Source organism: Globicephala melas, chromosome 7, assembly GCF_963455315.2.
Source record: "Globicephala melas chromosome 7, mGloMel1.2, whole genome shotgun sequence".
NCBI classification, from domain to species: Eukaryota; Metazoa; Chordata; class Mammalia; order Artiodactyla; family Delphinidae; genus Globicephala; species Globicephala melas.
The window spans coordinates 111,775,066-111,794,102 of record NC_083320.1 but is presented as its reverse complement, the minus strand read 5'-3'; the positions used below and the strand labels follow the sequence as shown (position 1 = coordinate 111,794,102).

Sequence of the window (19,037 nt, the reverse complement as noted above, 5' to 3'; positions counted from 1 at the left end):
AGAAGGGAGACCATAATAGGAGAGGCTAATCTTTGTTAACTTAAACTGGTGAGGACTGTGGAGTCTAGGGGATCCTACACTTGATTCAGGGTTATGTGGCATGAGGCACAGATCCAACTATGTTTCTATGTAATAGGGGGGAAATTGATTCTGGGAACTCTGAAGGCCAGAAACTGCCAGGAAAGGTCAGGACTATACCATCAACATGGGGGGAGGGAGGACATCTGGCCTAACAGTGAGTCAGTCACTGGCTAGAAAGACGATTCAACTCCAAGAAATGCAAGAAGGGGGCCTCACCCAAAGGTGGTGGGTGATCCTTGCTGAAGGAGGGGCCTGCGGTGGAGCTGCTCTTGACTGCGGTGACTGGGGTGGGATGATCTCAAGGTGACTGATGATAAAGAAGGCTGCTGATTTATGACAAAGCCAGCCCAGACCAAGGAAGAACGTCTGTATCCAGGGGATTTTTTTTTGGAAATGGGAACAGGGAGGGAGCCCATCAGGCTCAAAGAAAGGAGTGGCCTTCGTCATCCACGGAGCCCTGACCTCTTTTGGGCCTCAGCCCAAGCCTGGACTGCAAGACTCCTTCCTTCTTCCTCCCAGCGCTCTCTGCCTGTACTCTCCCCCCTCACCCCACTCCACCCCGCCCCACCAGCCCTGCCTGTGCTCCGCCCCTCACCCATGCTCCTGGCACTTCTCTCCGAGCCATCCCGGAGTTGCTTACTCCATACTTTATTCCTGCTCCCAGCGTGCAGACCCTCCTTCCTCAGCTCAGCGGGGAGAGAGTCCCACAACACTTCTGCCCCTCCCGCAAGACTGCGGCAGGCCACAGCACCGGCAGACGCCACACTGTGAGTACCTGTGAGGGGAGCACCTCGTTCCTTCCCATTAGTCATATAATCAGGCCCAAGAAAGGCACTCTGTAAGGAAGGCTCTTGAAGACTCTGTCCCGCATCTCGAGATTGGCCTGCTCCTTCTTCCAAACCCGCTCCGAATCCTGGGGAGGGCTCGTGACTCGGCCCTTCCGACAGGGTTGGCTAACTGTGCCCCGGAGCTGCGTGCTGTGGAGGCTAGGGGCACCCACACCTGCGCGCTCTCAGGAGTTCGGACCGCGGCGGGGAAATACGGTCGGGGGCAAGGGGAGACGACTGGGCGGCTGTCAGTCTGGGGAGCCCAAGAGGCTGGGCCTGAGGGATGCAGAACCACAGCCCTGCGGGGGAGGGCAGAGACGCACGGAGGCAGATACCGGAATAAACACGAACAAAGCGAGACCGAGCGAGGTCCGGGCGGCGGCCCTGCCAGAGCGGTCCCCACCCGGCCCCGCGCGCCGCCTCGCCCACTACAGCGCGGGTGCGCCTACGCGCCCGACAGGCTCTCTGCCGGGCCCCGCCCCGCCGCGGCGCGATTGCCCTCCGGCTGCTAAACCCTTGCGGGCCCGCCTCCTGCCGCGGCCTCCCAGCCCCTCCTGCGGCGAAGGGAGGGAGCCGGCCCTCGGCCTCCCAGGGTCCGGCGGGCGCGCGCTGCGCCGGGAGCTGACCGTGGTGCTGAGCGCTCAGCTCGGGATCGGGCGCGGCTCCCGGACCTGCCAAGGCCGCGTCCTGCGACGCTCCAGGCCCCAGCGGTAAGTCGCCAAAGCCCCGAGGATGTAGGCGTGGAGCGGAGGAGGGCAGCGATTTGGAAATTTTTGTGCGTTTTTCGCGCAATGGGCGGGCTGAGAGGAGGAACCAGTGTCTGCACTCTGTCCACTCCGTGATGCGGGGTCTGGGAGCGATGACACAGACCTGAAAAGGTCTGGGCTACGGAAGGGGGGAACCTTGTCCCCTCGGATGCGAGTACTGGGAAGGGACGAGTAAGACTGGAGACCCATCTTTTCTCCACTGGGCAGGCCAGGAATGCCCAGAGACTCCCTTAGAAAAAGTAGACCAGGACCTTCGCTCCCCAAAGGTCCCTTTGTCTCCCCAACGTGGGGGCTGGGTGAATTGGTGATGTTCTAAACACTGCAGATTCTATTTCTGCTTCATTCCCCACCCCACAGCCATCCCAGAACATAGAGGCTGTCCCTCCCCGAAGTGGCCTTCACTCCATCACCCTGAAGGTTTTGGCTTAGACAAGGCAGCCTCTTACAGAGATAAACTACTGCCCTATACATAGCCTGTCCACCCCAATGTCCAGGATGTCCCTGGGCGGGGCTTCCCTCATAGGTTCCTACTCTCTTATCACCATTCACCCCTTTGTGTTTCATGTTTGTGATTTTCCTGGATATTGGGGGTGGGGCAGGAGAAGGCAGGGTAAATACCAAAGCTATTAGTCAAAATTTTTATATTTCCAAACTGTTTCTGTTGCACGTGTGTAGCTCCAAGGTTTTTATTTTACTCCATGAAATACCTGGTCATTTTAATGTTCAAAAAGGAAAGAAAAACATAAAATTACCTTACCAAAAGGAAAAGAAAATTCTAGGCAGTTGAGCTAAAGTTAGTCATAATGTAGAAAAGCAGCAAATGGAATTACTTCATTTGCTCAATTTGCAGTAAGTTCGTATGCATGCACACGCTCTGTGTAAGATGCTGAGATGTAAGCTTTCACACGTGGGAAGTCTTTGTCACCACTTTCTTTCCCCTGGACCTTCCTCTGGCTCCTAACCTGCCCTCTTGTGTCCACGCTTCCTCCTATTTTACTTTCTCACCCACACCTGGAGTGACCTGTTAAAACTGAAAATTGGCCTTCCTGGCTGGCAAATGATGGGGGAGTCTCTCTCAGGCTCCACAAAGAGGGTGTCTAGCCACAGGGTTACAAGGCAGATTGTGCATTTTTGCAACTGAGAACCTGGACACATGGCCTTTGCCCTCAGGAAATGAGAATGCCAGCACCTGGCTGTCCAGATAAATCCCACTGTGCCCCTGAGAATTATCATGAAAGATGGCCGCTCAGCTTGACTCCAGTTGGGCAGTGGGTCTTCTGACCTCTCAGGGAGTTCTCACCCGTGTCACATATGGACCCCACATTTCCAAAGAGTCAGGATCTGGTAAAATGTTTTAACATGGAAACTGAATGGACTGAACACACACTGAATTTCACCTGATTGCTCCAGTATTTTGCAAGTTTCTGGTTCATTGTTCTGGGCCTTAGTGCTTATTGTCCTAACAACGTGCAAAGTGTTAAATAGACTCAGGAAATAGGGTTGGCAATGTTAGTGACATTTGGTCCCAACACCTATAGCAATGACAGCTATTTTGAAAGACCATTTTCCAACTCTAGAGTGTGGTGAAATTTCCAATTGCTCATGATTTTAAATCAGTAACTATTCCAAGAATTTGATTTTAAATCAGTACCTATTACAAGAATTAAGAAACTAGAAGTTTTATTTATAGAGATCAGTATCAAATAAACCATCTTATATTCTGTAGTTGCAAAATTCTGCACACAGTGAAATAATCTTTATCATGCCTGGTTGAAGTTATTTCCCAAAGGACAGTAATAAAAATATTTTTCTAAAACATGGAAAAAAATAAATGCAACAGAAATCTCATAATGAATATCTCCAAAATTTCTTGCCATAGAAATTATACTACCTTCCGTTACAATTTTTCTAAGTTTGTGAGCTATACTTTTGCTTTTAATCTTCATTTTCATTATGCTTTCCAAAATTTCTCACAAAACCACATTTATCATTCAATGTTTAGATTTCCCACGAAGAGGAGATTGAGCTGTTAGTTCATAGAATGTCTATCAGTTAAGAGCACATGTTTAGTATCAGACAGGCTTGGGTTCAAATCCTAGGTCTGTTACTTACCACCTGTGTGACCTGGGCCAATCGATTGACTTTTCTGCACCTTAATTTCTCCTTTATCAAATGGGGGTTACAGTAGTATGTCCCTTATAAGGTTATGGGCCAAGCACTCTGCCTGGTTAGGTAGAGGGAACAAAGACTCAGATACAGGTCTTCCCACTCCAGAGCCCAGAAAATAACCGCTATGCTGTGTGTACCCAAACCCACCAGAGCTAGGCTACAAAAGGTTGTGGGGAGTGGAAATGGGGTCTGCAGGTACAGGGTGGGGAAGACTTGGGCACATGCCACCTGGCAGGAGGCAGAAAGGCAGCTTGAGGGACTGACCCACTGTCCAGGATGCTGCCACCAAGAGCTGGACTGCAGCCATATCCAAGCCTGGGCTCTGCAGCCTTCCCTGACACGGTGCCTGCTCCTTCTACTGTCTTCTGGCCAAAGGGCCCAGGTGTTCGTCTGCAGGGGAGGCAGCATTGCCCACAGGTGGGAGTGGGGTGGAGGCCATGACACTTGCCCTGGGAGCCTCTGCAGTGCCCACTTTGCCAGCCCTTTTCATCCTCTTTGGCTTTAACATTGCCACCTGGGCCTGGAGACAGCCCTTCCGCCCGCCTCCAGGACCCCATGTTGAAGCATTTCCGAGATTCTCCGGAGGGGACCGGGAGGCCTCTTTGGCAGTGGGCGTGAAAGGCATGCAGGCCAATAAAGCCACTTGCCCGCACACCTGCTCTATTCCTCCCTCACAGACTGTGGACTGAGGGAAAGTGAATCCAGATGCTCCCTATGGAGCACTCCTTATGGAGAGCCCAAGAAACCAGCCAGAGGACCAACTGGCAGGTCCCTCACTGCCAAGGAGAGGCGGAGACAATGAGGCAGATGGAGCCTGGGAGCGGGGTACCTGTGAGGAACAGCACACCAGGGCGGGGGGGCATCTCAGGGGGTGCTCTTCAGCACTGCCTTCTTTTTCTTCTTCTTTTTTTTTTTTTCAGTTATGTTTTATTTGGTGGGAATTTTTAGGACTTCAAGCCCAGGAGGCAGCATCTCAAGTAACCCTGAGACAACTGCTCAGAAGAGGCAAGGGGGGGAATCAGGTTATATAGAAGTTTTGCAACAAAGGGCAGGTAGTCTGAACGTCAAAATATTATTGTTAATTAAAGAAAACCTGCTATCCCAAGTTAAGGAATTTAGCACTTTTCTGTGTATGGGAAGATGCAAGATTCTGGGCTCACTAAAATCATTCCTTTGATATGCACCTCAGCTACCTGGGGCCAGCATCCTGTGTTTTCACATCCTGAGTTTCCTGAGGGCTGATCGTGGGAGTGGCTGCAGTCTGATGGCTGCTAGATGGCAGGTATTCTTTCCTTCCTGAGTTTCCTCAGGGCTCACTGGCTCACATTGGAGGGCTGCAATCGCTGATGACTGTGACATCCTTTGTTTACTGATATAGCATTGCCCTCTTTTTTTTTTTTTTTTTTTTTTCTTTTTGCGGCTCCCGGTCCTTTCGTTGCGGGGCTCCGGACACGCAGGCCCAGCGGCCATGGCTCATGGGCCCAGCCGCTCTGCGGCATGTGGGATCTTCCTGGACCGAGGCATGAACCCGTGTCCCCTGCATCGGCAGGCGGACTCTCAACCACTGCACCACCAGGGAAGCCCCTGCCTTCTTTTGATGTGGTCTTGTGAGTCTCCAAACTCACCCCAAAGGCAATGGTTTAAAACTAGACCCTTGCTCCTCTCCCCCAAACCAGCTCTTAACACAGGTACCTTCCTTGCCTTTGCTCACATCTCATCCTCTCCACTTTCTGGACTTTTCCCACTCCTATGGTCCCCCTCATGGCATGAATCCCAGCCTCAGTGTTTATGACTTCTGGCCTACTTGTCTTTCTTTATTTAGTTGCTAAATCCTCGTGTTTCTTCCTTTGAAAGACCCTATGACTTTACCCCTCTTTTTCATGCTTAGAACTGCAGTTTCCATCTAGACCTTATCTCCATATACCCATTCCATTTTAGCTTCCTCTTGTGAGTCCTCTCTGTTCAGAGCCTCTCTCCTGATTTAGTCCATCCTCCACTCAGACAGCAGATAAATGGTCTCAGACCATCAACTTCATTATGTCACTACTTCCACCCACTCCCTCAGAAGACTTCCATAGCTCTTTCCTGACTGGGGGTAAGGCCAAACTCCCCAGCTGTGCAAGGATGATCAAGTTGTTAATACCCTTACCACCTTCCCACTCCCGAACCCAGGACAGACATCAATAAGCGATTCCAGCACTCTTTCCCATTGAACTCAGACTGGGCATCAGAGCCTTTCTCTGGATGGCACTCCAGGTAGCAATGTTTATCAGTTAGGACGTCCACAAAAGACGACCCTGCCTGCTCTTCCAGCTCATGGTATGCTGTGTGTGGCCCGTCTGCCTGTTCCTGGTCTCCTGCTTGTCTCCTCCCTTTCGCCTTCTGCCACATTGCTCTCTCCTCCGTGCGCAAGCTCTCGTGCACCATGAGATGCTTGGCTGTGCCTTGCCTGATGGCCTCTGTGTAGACTGAGTCTTCCCTCCTCAAACAGATGCAGCAGTCCTGGAGGGCATGCATGTGTCTTCCCTCCCCCCATACCCACATGGCCCACTGCGCCCAGCCCAGGAAGTAGGCTTGGGTTTCCCTGTCTCTTGCATGAAGGAAGCAACTTATTTATTGAGTCCTCTGCTTCATCCACTCAGAAGGGCCATGATACTCCTCCTAAGGATATGGTGCTGTGGGTAGAGTGCCGGGCCTGGACATGGAAGTCTAACTTGCCCAGATAAGCTCTGAAAGGATGCTCAAGGGAGTCGCAAGATCACGACTACAGGAGTACCAGACCCCAGTATGCTCTCATTTTGTCTCCTGTTGTCTGCCTTTAAGCACATGACTTAACTTCTCTGGGTATTGGGTATCAGTTATCTACAAAGGCTGGAGCAGCAAGCCTGTGGATGTGGCAGTTCCCATCTCCCTCTCCTCTTGCCTCCACGGAGGATCCAAGCTCAGATGTCAGAGCTCAGCTCCCATGCCCATGTGGGCAGTGGGTGGGTGGGGGGTGGGGGGGGGAGGCAAACACATGTCTTCTAGAACCACAGGCCTCCATCTTGGATACCGAGTGCCTCCTTCTTTCCTCCACAGCAGCAGGGACACTGCAGCATGGAGCTGAAGAGAGGAAAGACATTCATCAAATCTAGCCTGCAGATTGACCATGAGAAACCCCCAGATCCAGCAGCCACTGCCCTGGCCACGGAGGATGCAGTCTCACCAGGAGGGCAGCAGCGACCCCACAGTGAGAGGGCCCCCCAGGTCAGTCCCAGCACCCAAGGATATGACAGGTGCTCCGACAAGGGGGCCCAGCCAGACGCCAATGGGGGGCCTGCAGCTCTCTGTGGGACCACCTTCAAACTGGTGCAGAAGAGCAAGACTCAAGACGCTGTGCCCAGGGCTGACAGGGCAGCCGCAGCTACAGGGCAGCTGGTGGGCAGCGCAAGCTTCCCAGGGCCCCCCAGGAGCCAGCGCATGATTGACTACCGCCACTTTGTACCCCAGATGCCCTTTGTACCAGCTGTGGCCAAGAGCATCCCAAGGAAGAGAATTTCCCTGAAACGACCCAAGAAATGTTTTCGGAATCTATTCCACATCCGCAGAAACAAAACTGAGAATTTGGCCTCGCTGGCAACGAAGGGGAAGAGCTTGTCCTCCCCTGAGGGCCCATCAGAGGCTGGAGGGCAGCAAGGCACAGCTTGCTTCCCCTTGGGCGAGGGGCTGGGACTGGACAGCCTGTGCCAGGACCTGTCTGACAGTGAGTTCCTACCCGACTCCTCCTTTGACCTTTGCAGGGCCCTGTGTGAGGATGTGGCCTCACTCAAGAGCTTTGACTCACTCACCGGCTGCGGGGAGATCTTTGCAGACGAGAGCTCAGTGCCCTCCCTGGAGCTGCATGAGGGCCTGGAGAGCCCTGCCCGGGCATCCAAGGCCCCTGACTGCATGGCTTCCAGGGGCCCCTTCCAGGGCAGCGTAGAGCAGCTGGCATCGCCTGCCCAGAACGAGATGTCTGACTTTGACAAGTTCTGGGACCGTGTGAATCACTCGGTGAGGCAGCAACAGCGCGCCCTGCTAGGTCCGTGGCTAGGGGGCCCCCAGGGGTCAGACACAGACAAGCCCAGGCCAGATGCAGCTGGGCTTGCTGAGCTTCCCCTGTGCCCATGCAGGGACCCCCACGGCGGCTCCAAAGCCAGCTCCATAGACACGGGCACGCCCAAGAGCGAGCGGCCAGAGTCTGTGTCCACGAGCGACGAGGGCTACTACGACTCCTTCTCACCAGGCCTCGAGGAGGACAAGAAGGAGGCCCCGAGCCCAGGCACACCCGCAGCCGCCTTCCCCAGGGACAGCTACAGCGGAGACGCCCTCTACGAGCTCTTCTACGACCCCACCGAGGGCCCTGGGAGCCCGAGCCTGGACGACGACCTGTGTGTGTCTGAGAGTCTGTCGGGGCCGGCCCTGGGAGCCCCGCTGTCCATGTGCAGTTTCCACGTGGGGGCAGAAGAGAACCTGGCCGCCGCTCCAGGCCCAGACCTGCTCAGCCAGAGCTTCCTGCAGAGCTCCTGGAGGGGCAAGGAGTGCCTGCTGAAGCTCTGCGACACCGAGCTTGCCATCACCATGGGCATTATCAACTGGCTCCGCCGGAGCCCAGAGCTCCGTGTCCCGCCTGCCTCGGCCCCCAGGGAGCCTGCAACGCCCCCGGGAGGACTGGTGGAGAAACCAGGAGCTGGCTCTGAGAAGGTGTGCCTAGGTCCAGTGAAGCTGGAGGGCGGGGGGACCCGGGCCTTAGATGCGGGGAGGACCTCCGTGAGCTCAGCACCCAGCAGGCGGGAGCTGTGGGCATGTTCGGGCCCCAAGGGCCCGCTTGCTGGAGTGAGTGAGGTCCTAGCGGGGACCAAGCAGGGGACCAGCTCTCCATCCAGGGACCCCCCTCTGGAGTGTGTGCAGGTCTCTGGGGAAGAAGGGACACAAGGCCACCCTGAAGGCTCGTTCTCCTCTGTGGGGTCTGCAGCCCCCATGGCAACCAACACATCCAGCAAAAACAAGGTCCCAAACCCCTCTGCCTGGCCTGGCTCCCAGGAGCCCAGTTTTCCTGGGAACCTGGGGTGTTTCCAAGGTCCCTGGAGGCCAGGTCTCGGGGGGAGCACCGTGGATTTAGAGCTCACTCTGACAGGCTGTGTGGCCCAGGTGGCAGCCCTACAGATCCACCCAGACTGTCAGCCCCCCAGGCAGAACACAGGTAGCGGGCTCTGCGGACAGCCTCAGGCCAGGGGCCCTGACGTTCTGCAACAGAAACAGCCTAACAGCTTCCCTAGCATGGCTGCCCTATGTGGCCTGCCCTCCCTGGCCAGCCCACTCCACAGCCCACAGGACCAGAGGTGCCCAGGCCGCATTCTGGACCTGAGCCAGAACAGGGTGGAGCCCGCCAGGCTGGATGCCCAGGCCCATGCCTCTGTGGAGGACCAGCCTCTGCAGCTCAGCTCGAGGGCTATAGAGCAGGCTGCACACAGGAGCCAGCTGGACTCATAGCCCCCTCAGTCCTGCTGCCTGGGATCACCTGCCAGGAATTCTGGCCCCCACTTCCAACAGCCAGTGGGAGGGGGCCCACTCTGCAAGTGCCCCAGAAAGCCGCTGCAGCTTCTTGGACCACGAGGGCATCCTCTGCAACCAGCAGGAAGTGGGACCTCCCAGGCCAGCACGGCTGAGACCCACCTTTGGAACGGTCTTGTGTCTTTGTGGTCACACTCAGGAGAGCCTAAGACCCAAATCTCCACCCTTTGTCCCCGATGTGAGGACTGTATTGGGGGGGAGGGGGTGGCAGGACTCAGTGGGGCGGGGCATTTTAACATGGAGGCATCCACAGCTGAACCCACCAGCTCAGCCAGAATAGGTCCCGGGCAGCCCAAGGCCAAGGACAATCGCAAAGCTTCTAGCGCTCTCAAAATGTGCCTCACCGACTTTCCCACCAAAAAATGAAGCGTCTAAACCCAGATGTGAAGTAGCCACATTTGGCCACTCCTCATACAGCATGTCAGAGAGAGGAGCTCGGGTTTGAAACTGATGGGATGGAAATAGTACATATTATAAAGGGTACATATTGTGCTGATAACTCTGCACAAGGGTTGAGAGTAATAAATGTGAGTGGGGGGTCTGAGGCTCAGGGGTAGGCGCTTGAAACAGGGGTAGGGGGCTGCAGATGAGCTTGGGAGCGCCCACTTGCCCCACCCCAGCCTGCTCTCCACCCCCAGGATGAGCAGCCACAGCCTTCGGGACCCTGAAGGGCTTCTCTGAGGGAATCAGAAGCAGAACCAGCCATCTCAGCAAGAGCCTTGAACCAGCAGATGCCATGCATTCCTGTGCAACCTTGCCAGGGCTGGCCAGACCCTGCAGACTTTGGCCTATGGGTGTTCTCTGTCACAAAGCATCCCATCCAAACAATGACTTCCCCCAGCTTGCATTCTCTAACCGAGCTACAGGTGGCAAGATACTCTTGGGGAAGAAGCTGACTGATTCTCCACACTGCCATTCTTGCCCTCCATGCTGCCAAGCATTCTAGCCTCCCGCTTCAGGAAGGCTCACCTTTGAATGAGGCTGTATCCCCCAACCCCTCGAAAGCCACAACATGTGCACAGCTCCAAACATTCAGAATCACAGAGGGAAAGGTGGCTCGCACCTCAGGAAGGGCAGGTGTCTGTTTGGCCAGCCTCAGGGCAGCAGGCCAGCAGCCAGCCCCTTGCCAGGGTTCCCTACGATTAGATCCTGCCTCAGCTGCCCTGTTGTGGTGAGGTGCCAGGCGGGGGTGGGGGGTGCGTGGGGGGGGAGTATGCCACAGGCAGCTATGAAGCTTTTTCTAGAAGAGAGGCCAGCCTAGGAAGGGGGCAGGCCCAGTGATGAGGGAGGAATTCCAGATGGAGGGATGCAGTCTGGCAAGCTGACCACAGGCTGGGGCCTCTCCTGATTGTCTGAGGCTTTGTTTCAGGCTAGAACACGCTCCACGGCCCTCATTAACAACTGCTTCCTGGGGCCCACTGTGTGGAGGATGCATGCAGCACATGGGAGGTTCAAAAGGGCATGACAGGGCTCCTGACCAGGCCCATCGAGACAGGACACAAGGAAGGTCAGGGCCAGCCTTTCTGGGAAGCCACACTTGACCCTTCCTCCCAGGACTGCCACAAGTGGTCACGACAGCGTTATTGGGCCTAGATGGGAGCAGGTGACATGTGGAGTAGCTCGCTGCATCCCTGCAGCAATCGGAATGCAGCTGCTCTCCTGGTTTCTGACATGGAAACCGAGGCCAGGGTGCGGATGTGGCTTGCCCATGACACACTCGGGCAGTGTGTGGGACTGATGGTGTCGGAGCCGAACCCCAACTCCTAGGGCCCAGCTCTCGGTAGGCTCCTGCCATGAACACCCCTCTCGAAGCCTCCTCTCCTCCCTTCTTTTAGGGCACAGGTGTCTGGGTTCCAGGAGTGCACCTCCGTTACTTTGTACCGCACCTGAGCAGAGCAAGTGCTCAGTAAATACTGTTACAAGAATGAAATATCAAAAGGTTGTACATGGTTTTCTGATTTCTTGTTGCCTGTGGGCCTTGTGTCTAGAGAGCAGCAGAGTTGGGTTTAACCTGGCAGAAGTTCTGATGGAGACTTCCTTGATGTGACACAATGACTTCTGGAGATGTGGAAGAACCAGCCTGGTCCAAGAGCACTGGGAAGGGCAGGAACCAAAGTGGTCCAGGTCAGGAGAGGCCTGGAGTCAGGAGGGCAGTACCAAAGGGGAGCCAGGACTCAGAGTCCATGGTGAAGCAGGTGCACAGTGACCCAACAGCAGGGCAGCAGAAACAAGGACTTAGAACCATGCCTACTGGGAGGAAATATTGCCCAGTGGCTCTCAATCTGGGGAGCATTTTAAGCAATCCCAACACTGCAGAGATTCTCACTCAGCAATCTGGGGAGTGGTCCCAGCAGTGGTGTGCTAGGCGCCCTGCTGGGAGAGTGAAAGAGGCTGTGTGATCTTCCTCTTGTGTGCACTGAGTCAAGGGTCCCTCAGCCCATCTCTCTTTCTGCACCCCACCCCTCAGGCTGCCCTCCCCAGCAAGATGGGTCCAGGCAATGCCATTCTGACGGCTTCACAGTCCTCAAGGATGTCCTTGAGGTGATGCACTGGGAGGAAGAGGGGAACTTCAGGGTCCAGCTCCTGGGACAGGTGCCTAACCCAGTGATGGGTGTGGAAGAGACCTGCTTGGGGCATTTTCATAACTCTGGTCAATTTCCAGCCCTCTCATTCACACGTGGCTGTAGAGGTTATAGAAGATTTTTCCCATGTAAAGTAAAATCCTGAGAAGTAGGTCCAGTTGTCCCCAGTTCACAGATGTCCCAGGGTCACACAGTGGTGGGGGAGCTGGGGTTCACCCTGGAGCCTGTGCACTGTGCTTCTGCCCTTCCAACCTTCTGAAGTTGAGTTAGAAAATAGGAAGGTACCCAGGCAGCCTCCCAGCTGGGGGAGGCCTGGGCCCTACAGCAGGGTGGCCAGGGTGGACCAGGAGGGCAGGGAAGAGAGCAGGAGAAGGTGCTGGAAAGAAGAAGGAGGTGAAGGCCAGCACAGGTTGGGGAAGTGCCTGCCAACTACATTGGGGGTGCTTCTTACCTTTCCTGGCTCTTCAGTTTATTTATTTGTTTGTTTGCTTATTTATTTATTTATTTTTATAAAATGGGGACAAATATACAGAATACAAAACTCAAATGACACAGAAGGGAGAACAATGAAAAGTGAGTCTCCTCCAATTCCTCCATTACCCCCTGTTGTTTTGAATCAAAATTAATACCCACTTACTACAACCAATTCAAACAATGCCAAGTGCAGAGCCTCCTCTTCCCTGTCCTTCTTGAACATTGGGTGTGTCCTCAGACCCTTTCTCTGCCCATGACATAAACACACATGGACTTGAACCTTTTTTCTTACTGCACACCATATCACAGATGTGTTCCTTGAGCTTAGCAGGCACCAGGAGCACGCAGGTTCTCCATTCTCTTGAAAGCTGCACAGCAGTCTCCTGAAGGTGGCAAGTAATTTAAACACTCTCCTGTTGATGGATAGTCAAGTTATTTCCCATTTTTGCTGTTACAAACAATGCTGCACGCACTCCTTTTTCTCCTAAATGTTCTCTCTGAAAGTCCTCTTCAAAACTATAAAAGTGAAATTTAACAAGGAACAGATGTAATTTTTAAAATGAACAGTGCATCCTGCTTCTATGTCTCCACCCCAATGCCCACCTACCTTAAGGGCCTGATGTTAATGGCCTGGGCTCCATGCTCATACAAACATACTACACACCCCCATCTTTGGAAGGGGAGAGGTGAGTTCTTTTGTTATTATGTATAAGGCCTTAAAAATTGTCATTCCCATCCTTACAACAAGAAAAATGTGGACAACCTGAAAATCCATGACTTTCCTTGATTCATCAGAAAACAGAGGTCACAGAGCAAATAACTCCTCTGAAGTCTGGAGGCAAAGGTGCATCCAGAGAAACGAGGCAACCAAGACCTGGTGCAAGATGCCAAAGAACTGGTAGGAACTGTTCAGGAGTCGTTTTGACAAGTGGCTGTAGGCTGAATAAGAAGCTATAAGGGGCTGGGCAGTAAAGGGGGGCTCACACTTTCATGGCTTTCCTCCAGGAACCACACTGTGTTTTCAGGGTGAGGACAAAAGACCCCCTCATGGGCTTGGCAAAGGAAGAAGAGTAGCCATTGTGAAACCCTCCATAACCTTCTCCCTAACAGGCCTATGTAAAGGGGAGGGGCTTCCCCAGGGGACTCTTCTGAAGACTTTTCCAAGCTGAAGGAAGGCACTCCACCCGACCCCTGTCATCTCCAGCCTTCCTGTCTCACTTAAGAAAAAGAAATATAGATAGAAAGAAAGATAAAAAGAAAAGGACAGTTAACCAGAAAAGGACTCCAAAATACAAAACTGGAAATGGTGGGCCAGAAGGGACTAGGGTTTTGGAAGGCTTAACCCCACCCTGGGGGCACAGGCCCACAAAAGACTGAGACTGATTAGAAGCTTAGAAGATAAGGGCACATTCTCTCCCTCCTGACTAACCCCATTACCACACTAATAAGCCTCCAGTAATAAGAACTGTGGATTAAAACTAAAAGAGCTACAAGACAAAGACTCTCTCTAAAGATCAGAACAAAAGGAAGCCACAAAGAAAAGAAGGGAAGAAAAAGTAAGCCCACTAGAGTAATATGAAGCCTCTGGTGCCTATAGTTATAAGAAATATTAAAGCAGCCCAACTCTTAGCCAGATTAACATAAATCCTCACACTAAAAGCCTATTTACCTCAGTACCTATTACCCTATACAATGTCTGGCTTTCAACAAAAAATTATAAAACCTGTTAAAGCCAAGAGTAAACAATGTCTGAGGGACAAAGCTGTTGCCAGAACCAGTCACAGATGTTGGAATTATCACATAAAGATTATAAAATAAGATTGATTAATATGTTAAGAGTTCGAGTGAAAAAAGTAGGCAAAATGCAAGAACAAGTGGTAATATAGCTGACAGGAAGAATTCCAAGAAAGAAATCCAAAGAATATGCTAGAAGTCAAAAACACTGCAAATTAAATGCAGAATTAAACATGGCTGAGTAAAGAATCGGCAAGCTTTATTAGAAAATACTTGAGACAAATAAAAAGAGACACAATATACCAAAACTTACAGGATGCAGAGAAAGCAGTGCTAAGTAGGAAATTTATTGCTACAATGCATACATTAAAAAAGAAGAAAGATCTCAAATCGATAACCTAAATTTATATTTTAAGGAACTAGAAAAAGAAGAATAAACTAACCCATAGCCAGTAGAAGGAAAGAAGCAATAAAACTTAGTGGAGATAAATACAATAGAGAAGAGAAAAAAAAATAAAACAGGAAAAAGTCATCAAAACCAAAGTTGATCTTTTGAAAAGATCAACTAAATTGACACACATTTAGCTTAAACTGAGTACAAAAGAGAGAAGACTCAAAGTACTGAAATCAGAAATATAAGTGGAGATATCACTACCAATTTTATAAAAATAAAAAAGATAATAAGAGAATGCTATGAACATTTATATATCAACCAATTGCATAACCTAGATGAAATGGACAAATTCCTAGAAATGTACATCTATAAAAATGAATCACGAAGAGGGGCTTCCCTGGTGGCGCAGTGGTTGAGAGTCTGCCTGCCGATGCAGGGGACACGGGTTCGTGCCCCGGTCCAGGAAGATCCCACATGCCGCGGAGCTGCTGGGCCCGTGAGCCATGGCCACTGAGCCTGCACGTCTGGAGCCTGTGCTCCACAACAGGAGAGGCCACAACAGTGAGAGGCCCGCGTACTCCAAAAAAAAAAAAAAAAAAATAGAATCACGAAGAAAAAGAAAATCTGAATAGACCTATAACTAATAAGGAGACTATGTCAGTAATAAAAAAATCTCTCAGTAGAGAAAAGCCTAGGACAAGATGGCTTAACTGGTAAATTCCATCAAACATTCAAGGAGGATTTAAAACTAATTACGCTGAAACTGTTCCAAAATATTGAAGAGGTGGGAATAGTTCCTAACTGATTCCATGAGGTCAGCACTACCCTGATACCAAAGCCAGAAAAGAAACTACAAGAAAACTACATACCAATATTTCTTATGAATATATAGATACAAAAATTCTCAACAAAATACTAGCAAACTGAATTCAGCAGCATAGTAAAAGGATTATACACCAAGACCAAGTGAGTTTTATTCCTGAAGTGCAAGAATGGTTCAATATACAAAAAACAAACTATGTAATACATGCCATTAATAAGATGAAGGAAAAAAACCACATGATCATCTCAACTGATGCAGAAAAGGCATTTTACAATATCCAACACCCTTTCATGATAAAAAATACTCAATAAACTAGGAATAGAAAGAAATATCCTCAACACGACAAAGGGAATTAAAAACTCACAGCTAACATTACCCTCAATGGTAAAAAGACTGAAACTTTCTCCTAAGATCAGACATAAGACAAGGATGCACACTTTCAGACAACATGATTTTAAAAATAGAAAATTCTAAAGATCCACAAGAAGACTGCTAGAGTTAATAAATTAATTCAGCCAAGTTGAAAGATACAAAATCAACAAATATCAGTTGAATTTCCATACACTAACAATGAACAATCCAAAAAGGAAATGAATAAAACAATTTCATAGCATAAAAAATAAAACACTTGGGAATGAATTTAACCAAGGAGGCAAAATAATTGTACGTTGAAAACTATAAAGTATTGCTGAAAAAAATTTAAGACATAAATAAGTAGAAAGATAACTCGTGTTCATGGATTGGAAGATTTAATATTGCTAAAATGAAAATACTATCTAAAGCAATCTAAAGATTCAATGCAATCCCTACAAAAATCCCAATAGATTCTCTTTTGCAGGAATAGAACAACCTATCTTGAAATTCACATGGAATCTCAAGGGACTCAAAAGAGCCAAAACAATCCTGAAAAAGAACAAAGTTGGAGAACTCACACTTCATAATTTGAAAACTTATTACAAAGCTACAGTAAACAAAACAGATACTACTGGCATAAGGACAGACATACAGAACAATGGAATATAATAGCCAGCCCAGAAATAAACCCTTACATATTTGGCGCCCTTTGACAAGAATGTCAAAACTATTCAATGGAGAAAGGACCATTTTTTCCACAAACGATGCTGGGAAAATTGGATGCAACATGCAAAAGTATGAAGGTGGATCCTTACGTTATACCATATAGAAAAATTAATTCAAAATGGATCAAAGAGAATTGAGTCAAGATAGAGGAGTAGGAGGATGTAAAGTTCACCTTTCCCCACAAATGCATCAAAAATACACCTACAGGAAGGAGTTAAGATGGCAGAGGAATAGGAGGATGTAGGGTTCATCTCTCTCCACAGATGCATCATGAATATATCTATAGATGCAACAATTCTCACAGAATACCAACTGAACACTGCCAGAAGACCTTGGACACTGGATCTTTATAGTCCTTTCTGACTTTCTTTATAGTCAGAAAGGACTATAAAAATCCCTGCTTAACTGGGTGGGATGAAAAAAGAAGGGAGAAGGAGGAGGAGAGGAAGCAAGATGGAACCTGCACCCTGGAGCAGGGGAGCTGAGGCAGAGGAGAAATTCCCGAATTCAGGGAAACCCCCCCTCCAATGGGGAAACCCCCTCTCTGATGGGGAAATCAATTGGGACAGAAGGGAAGCATTTGAGGCTGTTGGAAGAGGGTGAAGTGGCTGATCTGTGACAGACTGGACAGAGTGAGAACTACACAGATGGTCTGTACTGTGGCCCTATGTGCCCTAGACTGGGACGTGTGTTCACAGGAGTGCAAAGGAGCTGGTAGCTGGAGCAAGGGGACTGGAGAACAGATCCAGAGCGAGAACTGCTGTTGGCGGTGGGGACACAGACTGAGGAGATGGGAGGGAGGAAATCCACAACAGGGAATGCCTACAGAGGAAGACTGGACTGCCACAGAAGCAGGGCACTACTGCTGAGTCACATGCAGGGGGAGGAGCCAAATATGTAACCTCTCTCTCCCCACATGCTGGCGCCTGCTGACAACAATAAAAGAAGCCCAATCAAGGCTGGCTCTTGCATGCCAGCTGCTGGGCAATAAAAAAAGCCCCCGTCAGAGCTGGCCCTCACATGCTGGCTGCAGGGAAATAGGAAAAGCCCTCTCAGGTCTGGCTTTCATGCACCAGCCACCAGCCACCAGAAAAGCCCCTCAGTAGGGCCATATCTCTTGTGCCCGTGGCTGCTGGCTTCCCTGCACAGTTGGCGCTGCCTGAGCTCCCACAATCCAAGAAGTCAGACCACCTCTGCACCCTGTCCTCACTGGGGCAGACCAAAGAGCTCCAAGGCAGCCTCAGGACCAGACTTCTATGGGTGGACCACACACAGAGGTGGGGATAAAACCAAAGCTGAACCCCAGGGATGGGGTGACTAAGGAAGAAGACTGAAAACCTTTCCATCAGCTGCACTAGCTACAGATTAAATCTACATAATCAGATAGGTAAACCCTGCATCTATGGAATACCTGAGTAGACAATGAGTGTTCTCACAAAAGAAAACAGTCTAGCTCTGACAGCTGTGGACTTAGGGGGCAGCACACACAGGAGTTGGGCCAGATCAGAGTCTCAGTTGTCCCCAAAGGGCCCACAGCAAGTTCAGGGACCAGGCCAGAGACAGAGGAGGGTCTCTTGCAGAGGCAGAGGTGGGCTGTGCCTCAGGGTGTGTGCAAGGACACTTAGAGCTGAGACCTCAGGGAAACATAATTATTATTATTAATTTTATTATGTTTTGATTCATTCTGTTGTTGGTTCTGCCTTGTTTTTTGTTTTCTAGTATATATTTTTTTCTTTAGTATTTTGGGATCTTCTTGTTTTATAACACCTTTTACATTTTTATATTTATGTATTTCTGTTTTTACTTTTCTTTTCTGTTGTTCTGTGGTTTTTGCCTACTTTGTCCGTCTTATTTTTCCTGTATATATGTTTTTTTATATTTCCATTTCTACTTTGCCTTTCACTTGTACTGTGTTTTTTCCCTTTTTCTTAAACTCATTTTTATTGGTTCCTTTGCTTTATGCTTCAGTAGGCACACTGATTTTGTTTTGATTTTAGGTTTTCTGTTTTTGTTAGTTTTGATTGAAATTGTTTGATTTTGTTTCAGTGTTCTTCTGTTTGTCTAGTTGTTCTTTGGTTTTTGTTTTATTTGGTTCTGTTTTTGTTTCTTTGCATGTCTGTGTGTTTCCTTGTTTCTGTTTTTGGTTGTGTTGATTTTGTTTTTACCAATTGTCTAGAGGTTTTTTTTCTTTAATATGTTTTTATTTTATTTTTTTATATTTCTATTTCTACATTGCTTTTCTGTTGTTCTGTCTTCTTTCCCCTTTTTCTTCTTTTTTTATCATTTTTGTTGGTTTGTTTTGTTTCTTTGCTTCATTCTTCAGTTCGCACTCTGCTTTGATTTTGTTTTTTGTTTTTGTGATTTTGTTAGTTTTGTTTTTAATTGTTTAATTTCATTCTTAGGTTCTTTTGTTTGTCTGGTTGTTCTCTTGATTTTGTTTTATTTGGTTCTGTTTTTGTTTCTTTTGTGTATATGTGTGTTTCTGTTTTTGTTTGTTTGATTTTACTTTTTACC

At 49.7% G+C, this 19,037-nt stretch overlaps 1 protein-coding gene across 1 annotated transcript; it reads left to right on the top strand.

Moving 5' to 3' along the window:
- The first annotated feature begins 674 nt into the window (after positions 1–674).
- Positions 675–18,254, top strand: AMER3 (APC membrane recruitment protein 3). The gene is made up of 2 exons (XM_030840347.2): positions 675–848; positions 6,923–18,254. Exon 2 carries the CDS (start codon positions 6,941–6,943, stop codon positions 9,353–9,355), a length of 2,415 nt encoding a protein of 804 aa, XP_030696207.1. The 5' UTR covers positions 675–848; positions 6,923–6,940; the 3' UTR covers positions 9,356–18,254.
- Positions 18,255–19,037: the final 783 nt, after the last annotated feature.